General features: G+C 39.4%; 1 protein-coding gene across 1 annotated transcript in view; it reads left to right on the top strand.

The window, feature by feature from the left end:
* The window catches only part of OCLN (occludin), a 32,792-nt gene extending 27,991 nt beyond the window's left edge, over positions 1-4,801 (top strand). The window contains exons 8-9 of the mRNA XM_007443267.4: positions 254-295; positions 2,497-4,801. Coding sequence (XP_007443329.1) covers positions 254-295; positions 2,497-2,598 — 144 coding nt within the window. The 3' untranslated portion in view covers positions 2,599-4,801. The remainder of the gene's footprint in view (positions 1-253; positions 296-2,496) is intronic.
* The last annotated feature ends 8,252 nt before the right edge of the window (positions 4,802-13,053 follow it).

The following is a 13,053-nucleotide window of genomic DNA, read 5'->3' as shown; positions in this document are numbered from 1 at the left end:
TTTATGTTCTGCATGTTTTGAAGTATCTGTACATATTTCAAAAATAATTTCAAAGTATGTACAGATTTAGCAGTAATTTACCTATAGAGGCGAATGTGTGTAGCTCAGGGTTGAACTATGGAGTCTTTGGGGTTCTCTGAGCTTGGTTCCAAGCTCAGAGAACCCCAAGGACTCCACAGTAATTTACCTTTTAACGCACTGAATTTCAACTACATGGTTGTCTAATTTGACACTGGGGTTTTTTTTGTCCTAGGCTGCAGCTGATGAATACAACAGATTGAAGGATATCAAATCAGTAAGTGGTTTTAAGAACTGTGGTGGCAAAACTCAGTTTAAGAAATAACTTTAAATGTTCATTGTTGGATCCTTTCAGAGTGCCCCATTTACATTTCAAATTGTTTATTTTCTTCCTTCCTTATTCTTCTTCTCTAGGCTTCTGCATGAGTTCCTTATCTGTAACTTTTTTTAAAAATTATAGTAGCAGCTTCCTATTTCCTAAACATCCCAGATAGATAGGATAATCTTGGGGAAAGAGTCTTTGGACCTGCCAAAGACAGCAGAGGTGCCTTCCTCAGAGCCAATTCTCCAAGTACCAAGGCTTTGTGACACCAAACTGTGGTGGCAAAAATTTACCTAAAACATAAGTCAAAATGATGGGAGAGGTCTTCTTTATTAGACTAGTCAAGTTTACAGTGATCACTGTAATTCAAGAACTAAGAGTACAGAGACTGATCAGAGTAAATCTTATATAGGGTTCAGAGAGAAATGAAAGGGCACAAGCACATTTTGATCTTCTCATAGAGTTTACAATTGATAGGAAATGCAGATGGGTTGCCTAAGGAATCCTGGGTGTCCTCTTTTTGGGACAACAACTTTCTGTATTCCTAGGGCACTTTGTTTAACAATAACGCAAATGTCATGCTAATTGCTATTGGCTGTTATTTTAACAGTTGGCCCCCAACCCACCTCAGACAGGGAAAGCTGGAAGGGCATTCCTTATCTGCATCTTTGAGGAGATGGTGGTTTTAAAGACCATCAAAGCCTTTTATGGTTCAGCGATGACATGCCTAGGGGAGATGGTTCAAATGTATAGAAAAAGCTGCCACAGTTAAAGCTATTGTGATTGACCTTGTATCAACAGGAACAGAAGACAGGAAATAAAACAAATTCAGAGATTCACTGAATACAAGTTATTGAACTAATACTAATGTGTAGAAATATAGGATCACTTATGTGGACTAACTTATAAAATTAAAAAGGGCTCAACTTTGCATAATGCTAAATGTAAAAATAGCTCTCTTGTTCAGTGATTAATAGTGTAGTCTTCCTTGAAGGTATCAGTCTAGCCTGGTCTTCTCAATTTCTGATATCAGAACCACAACAAACAAATATTTCTTTTTCTTTTTTCTTTTGCTTGCCTCTGTCTCTAATAAGTGATGAGAGTTCTTAATGCCTGGCCTGGCCAAGAAAACACAAATCAGTCCATACAGATCTGTAATAGGAGTGAGCAGATTTCAGGCTTGTAAGCTCCATCAGAGCCAGATGTCAGGGACATAAATTAGAATTAAAGGGTGAGGAATTATCAGAACTGGATGGTACTTACAATTATTCCAAACACAAATTCAGTCCTGGTTACCTCAAGTCTTCCTTATTTCAGCAATATAATTTAAAGGAGTCAGTTTGTTGTTCTAAAAGTAGTAGAACCTGAGCTGGCTTCATCCCACTGTTGATCTATAACATCCCAGAAAGCATATGCTCCATTGTAAGGGAGTGTTATCCCATTAATAAAAGATTGAACTCTGTTTTATTTAATATATCTGCTTAATTTGATTTTCAAACTGCAATTCCATTAACACAAACAGGAATTACTTATCAGGATATATGTATAAGATTGCAAGACTCTAAAAATTGTAATGCTGCTTCTCGGATGATGCAAATTATCTCACAAGTTTTGTTGTTAGAACAGAGCATAGGTAGAGCTATTCTTTTCTGTTTAAGGCTGCACCATGCTTTGGATTCTACCTGGAAGAGATGTTTCAGAATGCTCAAGAGCACAAACATAACACTTATCTGTAATTTTTTAAAACAACTGAAGCGGGATTACCCAGTTCTAGAAATAGACCCAGTTGCTTCAATAATTCACAGCATGTGCTGCTTTCAGGTTTCTCTGCATTCTGAAGCATCTAAGCCAAGTGTAAAGACAAATTAAACAGCCTTAGTTTGTTGTGCATATTGTCTTTTAAGTACTTTTTGTGCTATTATGGCTGTAGGAAGTATAATTTCTTAATTAATTTTGAAATATAGGCCAATTTAATTTTATTAAAATGCCTTACTGTCATGAAAAAAATATAGTTTCCTTCAAGTCAGCTATTGCCATCCGCTGTGACCATTTTTATGGAATAAAACAGGATTATTAGTTTTATTAGTCTATTATTGTGTTCTGCACATTAAATTTTATATGTTTGATATTTATACTGTTTTGCATGTTGTCCTTAGTCAGCAGATTATAAGAACCGAAAAGCACATTGCAAGATGCTAAGGAGTAAACTGTCCCACATCAAAAGAATGGTCAGTGATTATGACAGTCAGAAGTTATAACAAGAAGGAAATGAATCGGTCTGCATAAGAATGCTAATTTTCATTAAGCTGGGATACGTTTGTGTTGGACAACAGATAGTAAGAGAGATCCTTTGGATACTTTTATATACTTCTTTCATAATAATACCTGTGCCATGTTTACCTTGAAATATGAGTTCAGTATATGGGATCTTTTATAGTTTCACTACGTCAAGGAATTTTACCACCTGTGTTATCAAGATCAACAGTGGATATCTTGAGTTTTTGCTTTCCTTGTTTTTGATAACTCATATTCCATTTTTCTCAGTATGTTACAATCTTAATTTCAGAAATATTTGATAAATGTTTTTGACATTGTACCTTCCATAGTATAAGCTATGTTCTTTATTTGAAAGTCCTGTCTTCCTCCCTTATTCTCAACCAATTTTGTACATCTAGGTTACTTGTAAATATTAAACTAACAGGCTTTACTTTTAAATGGTGTCTAACTGGACCCATTGTTGATCAGCCAGTATGATATATTGACAATGTGAAACTGAATGTAAATTTATTCTTTTAAAATCTCGACTTGTATTTTAGGTATCATTTTATTACAGAAATATAATTTTGAATAATAGTATGTTTGACTTGAATGTCCAACTGTTATAAAAATGCCTGTATGTTATATTTGACTATATAAGCAGCTGCAATCATATACAAACTTAATAGGAAGTCCCACATCAATGGGCTTTATTTCTGATATTGTATGCACAATTAACTTGATCCTTTTAAATTGCCAAAAAAATCTAGACTGCTCTTTAAGGACAGATTATATTATGGCCAAATGACAGAACAAAAGTAAAAACAAATGTATTCACATTACAGGTAGTCCTTGTTTAATGACCACTCGTTCAGCGACTTTTTGAAGTTACAATGGTGCTGAACAAGTGGTGCTTACAGCCGGTCCTCGAAGTTCTGGTTGCCCCAGCACCCCTGCAGTCATGTGATTGAGATCTGGGCACTTGGGAACTGGCTTGCACTTACAATGGTTGCAATGTCCCAGGGTCACAAGATTGCCAGTTGCAACCTTCCTGCCGGCTTCCTATAAGCAAAGTCAATAGGGAAGCCGGCAGGGAAGTTGCAAGATGCTCTGATAAGTCGCTTGCTCCCTTCCCCACCCAGTAGCAGTCACCCCTGGCCCTACCATGCTCGTGCTATGTGCCTTACCTGCCTGCTGGTCTGCTTGCAAACTGTCTGGGACTTGCTTAACAAACCACAATTTAACAACAGCAACAGGGAGTGCCACCACTAAATGATGTGGTCATGTAACATCGCACTTTACAACTGTTTTGCTTAGCAATCAAAATTCCGGTCCCAATTACCATCATTAACCAAGGGCTACCTGTAATACATTTAATGTTGTAATAATGTAATAATAATATTGATATTATTAAAAATATATTAAATAATATAATTTTTACCAGGAAAACAAGTACTGTAAAGCAAAAGAACCTAAACTTTGTACTGCTAATTCTCTGTTAGTTTTAAACCTAGACACTCTTTTAGCAATTATCTCCGGTGATAATTCAGTGGGTGTTGGTGCTGCTATCTTACCCTGCTGGTGATAGAAAAATTTTAAGCACTGAATTGAAAAACCATATGCACTCAATTTGGCTGTGTTCCAGTAATGTACCTCATGATTGGAACTGGGGAATTTCTTTCCTTTTGGAGGATCCCTAAAACTGCCTGATTTTAGGTCCCTGACAATGGCTGCATCCAGAATTCTTTGGAACAGATTGCAGGCGGGGAGAGATGCTGGGGAATAAAAGTCTGTTCCATGAGTACACGCCATACAATTAGCAGAGGTATATGATCTAAGCCACTGGATTTCAAGCAATTTTGATCATAGACCCATAGAGTTGGAAAGGACACCAGAAGTTATTAGTCCAAGCTGCTGTTCCCTGCAGGGTCTGTTAAACCATATTTGAAAAGATTTATTGAGATCAGTAGGTTCTAGTGATGATTAATATGTTCCACAGATTGAAATGCAACTAAGTTTGGATTCATCTCAATTTATGTAAGGATTGTAATAAAATTTAAAAAGTCAGCTTTTCTTCTCAACAATGGAAATTGTGTTTAAATATATGTGACTAGAATGCAGTAACTGTCTATTGAAAGACTGGATTGCATTTTGTAATTTGTATGATACAATGTCAATAAAATTCAACTGTCAATGCATAAACAAGCATTTTAATTTGTTTTCTAGCATGTTTCATTCTTAAGGAATTGAGGTGGCGGTAAAGGGCACTCCACACAGTACCAGCTTCACCGTTATTTCCCCTACAGCATTTTGCAGGTCTACATGAGTGTTCTCAATGCAGCTCTCCTCTGTTCTGTCCTCCCGTTGAGCCAAACAGCATTCCTTCCAATTGGCCAGTGAGAAAGCATGGAAAACAGCAGCCAATTGGCTCTTTATTCTTACTCCTTTCTTGCTGCATTCATTTTTCATGATGGGGGGTGGAAATGCCCCATCCTCTGTACAGGAGATTGGCAGCATCCTCCTCAGAACAGCCAGGATAAATGGAGAAAAATCCATCCAGGAAATCCTGAAGTTCCCATGGCATCTTGGCTTCATGAGTAGGATGGTGGAAGATCCTGCCACAGCTCCCAAAGCAAATGTGCAAAACTCTCTTCACAGCATTTTATCTGGACTAGTTGAGCCAAATGTTAATCAGCTCAGTTTGCAGAAACATTAGGAAGTCCTACAGAGTTGTAGGAACATAGCACTGATCTCAACTCAGCATAGCCCTTGCATGTGGAAGAATTCAGAGTCAACATAGGTAAAACTTACAGATGAGTAACTGTTTGTTTTACTAAAATAAATGAAAAGCTGTTTGGCATTTTAGATGAATTCAGTGAGTTGGTTTACTTCTTGAGATCAAACTAGTGCCTGGGGGTGCCAGTGTGTCCATAGGCTTGGCTCGTTGTACAAGCCAGTTTCATTATCTCATCTATCTACCAAGGTATGCATACTATCAACATGCTGCTTTGTTTGTTTGTTTGTTTAAATGTGTATGCCGCCCATCTCCCCCAACAGGTGACTCTGGGTGGCTCACAATTAAAACCACAAACCCAAGCCATTAAAAAAAATACCATATAAATAATTAAAATTAATTAATTAAAATCTGACTATAAACAACCCTGTACATAAATACTAAAAAAACAGTCAAGATGACGTGGGGGACAATTTTTGGCCATTTATATATGCATAACTTGCAATTGTTCATTGTCAAACAACTGTCAAATTATTAGCGGATCATACAATTTATGTATTTATGGCTGTGAGAGCTGGACCATAAAGAAGGCTGAGCACCGAAGAATTGATGCCTTTGAACTGTGGTGCTGGAGAAGACTCTTAAGAGTCCCCTGGACTGCTAGGAGGTCAAACCAGTCAATCTTAAAGGAAATCAACCCTGACTGCTCATTGGAAGGATTAATAATGAAGCTCAAGCTCAGATACTTTGGTCACCTAATGTGAAGAGAAGACTCTTTGGAAAAGATGCTGATGCTGCGAAAGATTGAAGGCAAAAGGAGAAGGGGATAGCAGAGGATGAGATGGTTAGATAGCATCACTGAAGTAATGAGCATGAAACTGAACAAACTCCGGGAGGCAATGAAGGACAAGAAGGCCTGGTGTGATATGGTTCATGGGGTCATGAAGAGTCGGACACGACTCAACGACTGAACAACAACAATTTATGTAACATTCAGATTCTCAGCCAACAACATGGTATCATTTGCATACAAAAGTACATATAGATTCATGTCCCCAGCCAGTACACCTCCAATGTCACCACAAGCATTCCTCATACATTTATCCATAAATACATTAAACAACCAAGGGAACATTACACATTCTTATCTTTCTGCTCAGTACTGAACAGTACTGAGCATTCCTTTTATTCTTACACACATTTACTCCCATCACATATTATTCTTACTGCATTCAGCAATCAACCTTTAATTCCATATTGATCTAATATATCACATAATTCAAGCCTATCATACACTTTCTCTAAATCAACAAGTACAATAAACAGTACTAAGCATTCCTTTTATTCTTACACACATTTACTCCCATCACATATTATTCTTACTGCATTCAGCAATCAACCTTTAATTCCATATTGATCTAATATATCACATAATTCAAGCCTATCATATACTTTCTCTAAATCAACAAGTACAATAAACTTCCCAACATGTATATTTTGCCTACATTAAAGTATGTCAAGTGGTGCAGAAAGCTTTCTCATACTTTTGTACTTTCACCAGAAATCTGGGAAATGAAAACAAAATAGAAGATATCTCCTCTCTACTTGCCAGGCCAGGATAGATGGCTATTGTTTCAAATGACTAAATGTGCATTCAAATATCTTATTGCTTGCTCATGTATCTGTACATTTTCTTTTAGCAAAATATGTAACAGCTTTTATAAACATTATTTATTTAAATTTATTGGCCACCGAGCTCCAGACTAAAATACTTTGCTAACAAAACCCACAAAACAAAACGAGCCATTAAACAACGAACATCAGCCCCAGGCCTGATACCAAAGCCAGGTTTTCAAGGCTTTCCAGAACCCTAGGAGAGAGGGTGCCATCCTTATCTCTGGGGGGATGCTGTTCCACAGGGTGGGGGCCGCAACAGAGAAGGCAAGTGGTCTCAAATATCCAGGCCCTATACCATACAGGGCTTTATAGGTAATAACCAGCAACTTGAATTGCACTTGGAAGCCAACTGGCAGCCAATGCACTTTGCCTAGCAGTGGTGATACATAGGCACATTGAGAGGTGCCTCTTAGTGCTCGTGCCACTGCATTTTGAACCAACTGTCTTCAAGGGCAGCCCCCTGTAGAGTGCATTGCAATGATCCAAGTGTAAGGTGATCAGGGCGTGAGTGACTGTCTGAAGGGCCTCCCAGTCGATGAAAGGGCGCAACTGGTGCACAAAATGAACCTGTGCAAGGACCCTCTGGCCACAGCTGCCACCTGGTCTTTGAGTAGTAGCTGTGAGTCCAGAAGGACTTCCAAGTTGCACACCAGTCTTGACTAGGGAAGTGCAGTCCCATCCAAAATCAAGGATGGTGACATCCCCAACCTAAGGGGTTCAAACAGCCACAGCCACTCAGTTGTTAGGATTGAGCCAAAGTCTGTTCTGCCCCATCCAGACTCGAACAGCCTCCAGAGACTGGGTCAAGACATTGACAGTTTGTGCAGCATGTGTAAATGTTGAACAGGAGAGGGGAGAGCATTGAGCCCTGAGGCACCCCACATGAGGGGCTGTGGACATGATCTCTCCCCCAATCAACACTGGAACCGACTGCTGAGGAACCAGTCCAGAAGGATACTGTGGTCGATAGTATCGAAAACCGCTGACAAATCAAGGAGCACTAGGTTGGATGCACCATCCTCATCCTGGCTCCACCAAAGGTCATCAGCAAGTGTGATCAACATTGCCTCTCTATTGTACTTCACCTGAAGCCAGACTGAAACAGGTCCAGATAATCCATTTCTTTCAAGATCTTCTGCAGCAGTCATCCAACGCCTTTTCCACAACTCTCCCAGAAAGGGGAGGTTGGAAACTGGCCAATAATTCTCCAACAGGGAAGAGTCCAGCGGCAACCTCTGGAGGAGGGAGCGTCCCACCGCCTCCTTCAAGGCTGGTGTGACCACCCCCTCTCTCAAAGAGGCTGAAACTACCACATGAACCCACCCTGTGGCCACCTCCCAGGCTGCTTTAATAACCCAGGAGGGGCCAGGATCTAACAAACAACCTTAAGGACTAACAGACATAAGGACCTTGTCCACTTCCTCAGGTGCAACAGAATCAAACTCAGCCCACATAACATCACAAGACTGTTCCCTGGGCAATTCATTAGGACTTTCCCAGTCAGAGTCCAACTCCAAGTGAATCTGAGTGACTTTGTCTGCCAGATAGCATGGATATTCCTCACCGTGGTCCCGAAGATAATCCTGTGGCCCCAACCCCCCGATAGGGAGCAGGTCACCCTAAACAGGGCTGCTGGGTGGCTATCGGCAGACGCAATGAGTGGAGAAATAGTGACATTTTGCCGCTCTTTTCACCATAATGTAGGCCCGAATATGGGTTCTTACTTGTGTTCGGTCAGATTCGCTCTTTGTCTTTCTTCAACTGCACTCTAGGCATTGCTTCTGGCTTTTCATCTTTCGGAGCTCTCTGGAAAACCAAGGAGCACCCTGGGATTGGTGCATAGAGAGAGGCCGCATAGGACCAATCTGGTCACATGCCTATTCCAGGCTGCAGCCAAGGCCTTGGCCACACTGCTTGACAGGTCCTTGGGAAAAGCCCCAAGCTCCCTATGGAACCCAACAGGGTCCATCAGTTGCCTGGGGCAAGCCAGCCAAATAGGCCCTCTCTCCTTGTGGAGATGGGTGGCCCCAGTGAGGCAGAAGGCAACCAAAGAGTGATCTGTCTATGGCAACAGACTGATGGTAATATGCTCCAGTGCCAAATCACACTGTAACTTTCTAAATACAACATACTTTGTCAGCTGTTTCAAGCATGACTGAACTACTTTTCAGGATTTTTAAAAACTTTTCAAACGTTTGTGTTCCATTCTTGTTTATTTAAGTTCCTTTCTTTATATCATGACTTTTCTATTTTTTCCTTTATTTCTTCTGCCTTCTTAAATCATTTCATTATTCAAGGATAGCTATCCTGACAGTTATTTGTGTAACAAAGGCAATAACAAAAACATTGCAACTTCATAAAAGTGTGGTACAGTCCCCTAAACTTTCCTGCATAAATTAGCTTATTTAGTTAATTTAAATTATTTAAATTAGCTTATTTAACCTCTGAAGAGATGGATGGATCTATATAAGCCCACAATTATACCGAGCCATACAGTCATGATGGTTGAGCTAAGTGATAACAAGGTCTGTTTGCTTTGAAGTTGCTGAGCCATATATTAAAACTGAAGTGTATGATTAGTATAAGCTATTAGCCTCTACAGCCAGAGGTATATAACCTGAGTCCCAAGGCTCCATGTAGGTCCAAAAGCATTAGATGCAGTCACCAAAAACATAGGAAAATTGTAATTTTTACTGTGACGAAGAGAATGATTATTAACTGAATGATTGCAGAGTAATTATATTAACCACAGTAGCATTTGATTATATTTAAGTGTGAATGAAATTAAATCCAGTTTCACTTTTGTTCTGACCCTACCAATTTCTTTACGGAGTGTCATTCCCAAATTACCACTTGAAGGCCAAGTACAAACTTCACCTTCAGTAATCAGTAATCCTTAAGAAGTGTAAACCATTTTTCTTTAAGCAAAATACTGTTCATCAATGTTTTAAACCACATTGTCATGCAAAATAGGATATTTTTTTTTGGTTTGGTTTCTATTTTTTCCAAGTTTAATGATATTTCCTTAATTGTGTATATTAAATATGTCAAATTAAAATTAAAAAAAATAAAAAAGATTGATGAGTTCAGTAACTGGGCAATTGAAAGGATCAAGAAAATTATCAATCCATACAGTCCTGGTTGGAAGGTATGCTAACATGAATTAGGTTGTATTTGACAATTTGGAAAGTACAAGTTCTGAGTTTCCAATGCAGCCAATTGGACATACTCATAATCTAAACAGAAGATCCCCCTGCATCCAGTTTAATATCTTTATATTAATAATAAAATACTTAATACCTTACACATTTCCACTGTAATGTAAATTATGAAGATGCCACTGACACTCTGTATTCAAGGACTGAGAATGTATGAGGTGTTGTTACTAGAGCTGAGAACAAATTTCTATCTCAGGAACTTCCTGAATCTTTTGCCTGAAATGTTAATCCCACATCAATCATGGGATGAAAATTCCATTCTAAGTTTTGAAACTTATGGGTGTTACTATATACATTCTGAAAAATGACTGTTCTCTAGCACTGTCCTTCACAATACAGTACACATTTGTGCAGTTTTGGTTACGCCCAGTGGAGAGGATTGCCACAATAAATCATATGATTATATTTAAGAATAGAAGTAATAATCACTGCTTTTAGGAAATGTATGTCTAATGCAGAGGCAGAAAGGGAGCCAGTGGGGACTATCTCTTGAAAAGGTCCCAGAGAAGGGATACATATAGTTCTCTAGAGAAAATCCATTATTACTTAAGTCAAAAGAGTGGTTTAAAATAAACCACACAATCTTACACAAACACATACAGGTGAAACTCGAAAAATTAGAATATCGTGCAAATGTTCATTTATGTCAGTAAGGCAACTCAAAAGGTGAAACCAATATATGAGATAGATACATTACATGCAAGGCGAGATATGTCAAGCCTTACTTTGGTATAATTGTGATGATTATGGCGTACAGCTTATGAAAACCCCAAATTCACAATCTCAGAAAATTAGAATAGTGTGAAAAGGTTCAATATTCTAGGCTCAAAGTGTCCCACTCTAATCAGCTAATGAATCCATAACACCTGCAAAGGGTTCCTGAGCCTTTAAATGGTTGCGCAGGCTGGTTCAGTAAGAATCACAAGCATGGGAAAGACTGCTGACCTGACAGTTGTGCAGAAAACCATCATTGACACCCTCCATAAGGAGGGAAAGCCCCAAAAGGTAATTTCAAAAGAAGTTGGATGTTCCCAAAGTGCTGTATCAAAGCACAGCAATAGAAGGTTATGTGGAAGGGAAAAGTGTGGTAGAAAAAGGTGCACAAGCAGCAGGGATGACCGCAGCCTGGAGAGGATTGTCAGGAAAAGGCCATTCAAAAGTGTTGGGGACTTTCACAAGGAGTGGACTGAGGCTGGAGTTAGTGCATCAAGAGCCACCACACACAGACGGATCCTGGACGTGGGCTTCAAATGTCATATTCCTCTTGTCAAGCCGCTCCTGAACAACAAACAACATCAGAAGCGTCTTACCTGGGCTACAGAAAAAAAGAACTGGTCTGTTGCCCAGTAGTCCAAAGTCCTCTTTTCTGATGAGAGCAACTTTTGCATCTCATTTGGGAACCAAGGACCCAGAGTCTGGAGGAAGAATGGAGAGGCACACAATGCACGATGCTTGAAGTCCAGTGTGAAGTTTCCACAGTCTGTGTTGATTTGGGGAGCCATGTCATCTGCTGGTGTTGGTCCACTGTGCTTCATTAAGTCCAGGGTCAATGCAGCCGTCTACCAGGAGATTTTAGAGCACTTCATGCTTCCTTCCGCAGATGAGCTTTATGGGGATGCTGACTTCATTTTCCAGCAGGACTTGGCATCTGCCCACACTGCCAAAAGTACCAAAACCTGGTTCAGTGACCATGGGATTACTGTGCTTGATTGGCCAGCAAACTCACCTGACCTGAACCCCATAGAGAATCTATGGGGCATTGCCAAGAGAAAGATGAGGGACATGAGACCGAATAATGCAGCGGAGCTGAAGGCCGCTATTGAAGCATCCTGGTCTTCCATAACACCTCAGCAGTGCCACAGGCTGATAGGATCCATGCCACGCCGCATTGCGGCAGTCATTGCTGCAAAAGGGGCCCAAACCAAGTACTATGTACATATGCATGCTTATACTTTGCAGAGGTCCGATATTGTTCTATTTCCAATCCTTGTATTATTGATGTCATGTAATATTCTAATTTTCTGAGATTGTGAATTTGGGGTTTTCATAAGCTGTACGCCATAATCATCACAATTATACCAAAGTAAGGCTTGACATATCTCGCTTTGCATGTAATGCGTCTATCTCATATATTGGTTTCACCTTTTGAGTTGCCTTACTGACATAAATGAACATTTGCACGATATTCTAATTTTTCGAGTTTCACCTGTATTTGATAAACATACACAAACCCTAGGAAATCATCCTTGCCAAACTAGACTAAACCTCAGAGCAATAAATCCCACTTAGAGAAATGTCAGAATTCAAACAGAACAAATGGGTATCCAGATATTCTACGTATTTGTAGTATAATGGTCACAGTTCCAAAAGTGTTGTGGAAAAAAACCTTCTCTTCTGCACTGATCAACTTAATGTCCCTCAAACCTTGACCAGATAAGAGCATCTGATCATCATGTTGCTTAAAATTAATATTGCATTTCATAGGCAATTTGCTATACACTTAGGAATTTTTTTTTTAAGTATTCCTAATGGAATTTTATCACAGAAAATCACAGGATTTTAGATAGCTCCCTTAAAAAGTCTGTTATCCCTTTCCCAACACAAAAAAAATAGTATTACCTATGAAAGTCCAACAACAGTACTGTATAACCCATATTTCCAAACTGCAAGTTGTAGGGGTAGAGTCAAGCAACCTGAGGCTGAGGAAGAGTGGTTTACTACAAACTTCCACTATTGATGGTACAGATTATTGTAAGAGGCAGATAGTGTGGCTTTTGAACCACACCCTGCCTACACATACCCATTCGTCTTCCTTAAATTGCCCCCTC

Source organism: Python bivittatus, unplaced genomic scaffold (assembly GCF_059951505.1).
Source record: "Python bivittatus isolate LINGU-HERP-01145 unplaced genomic scaffold, Pbiv_v1 ctg000850_np1212, whole genome shotgun sequence".
Classification (NCBI taxonomy): Eukaryota; Metazoa; Chordata; class Lepidosauria; order Squamata; family Pythonidae; genus Python; species Python bivittatus.
Note: the sequence above shows the minus strand (reverse complement) of the source record. Positions and strands in the feature narration are given on the sequence as shown.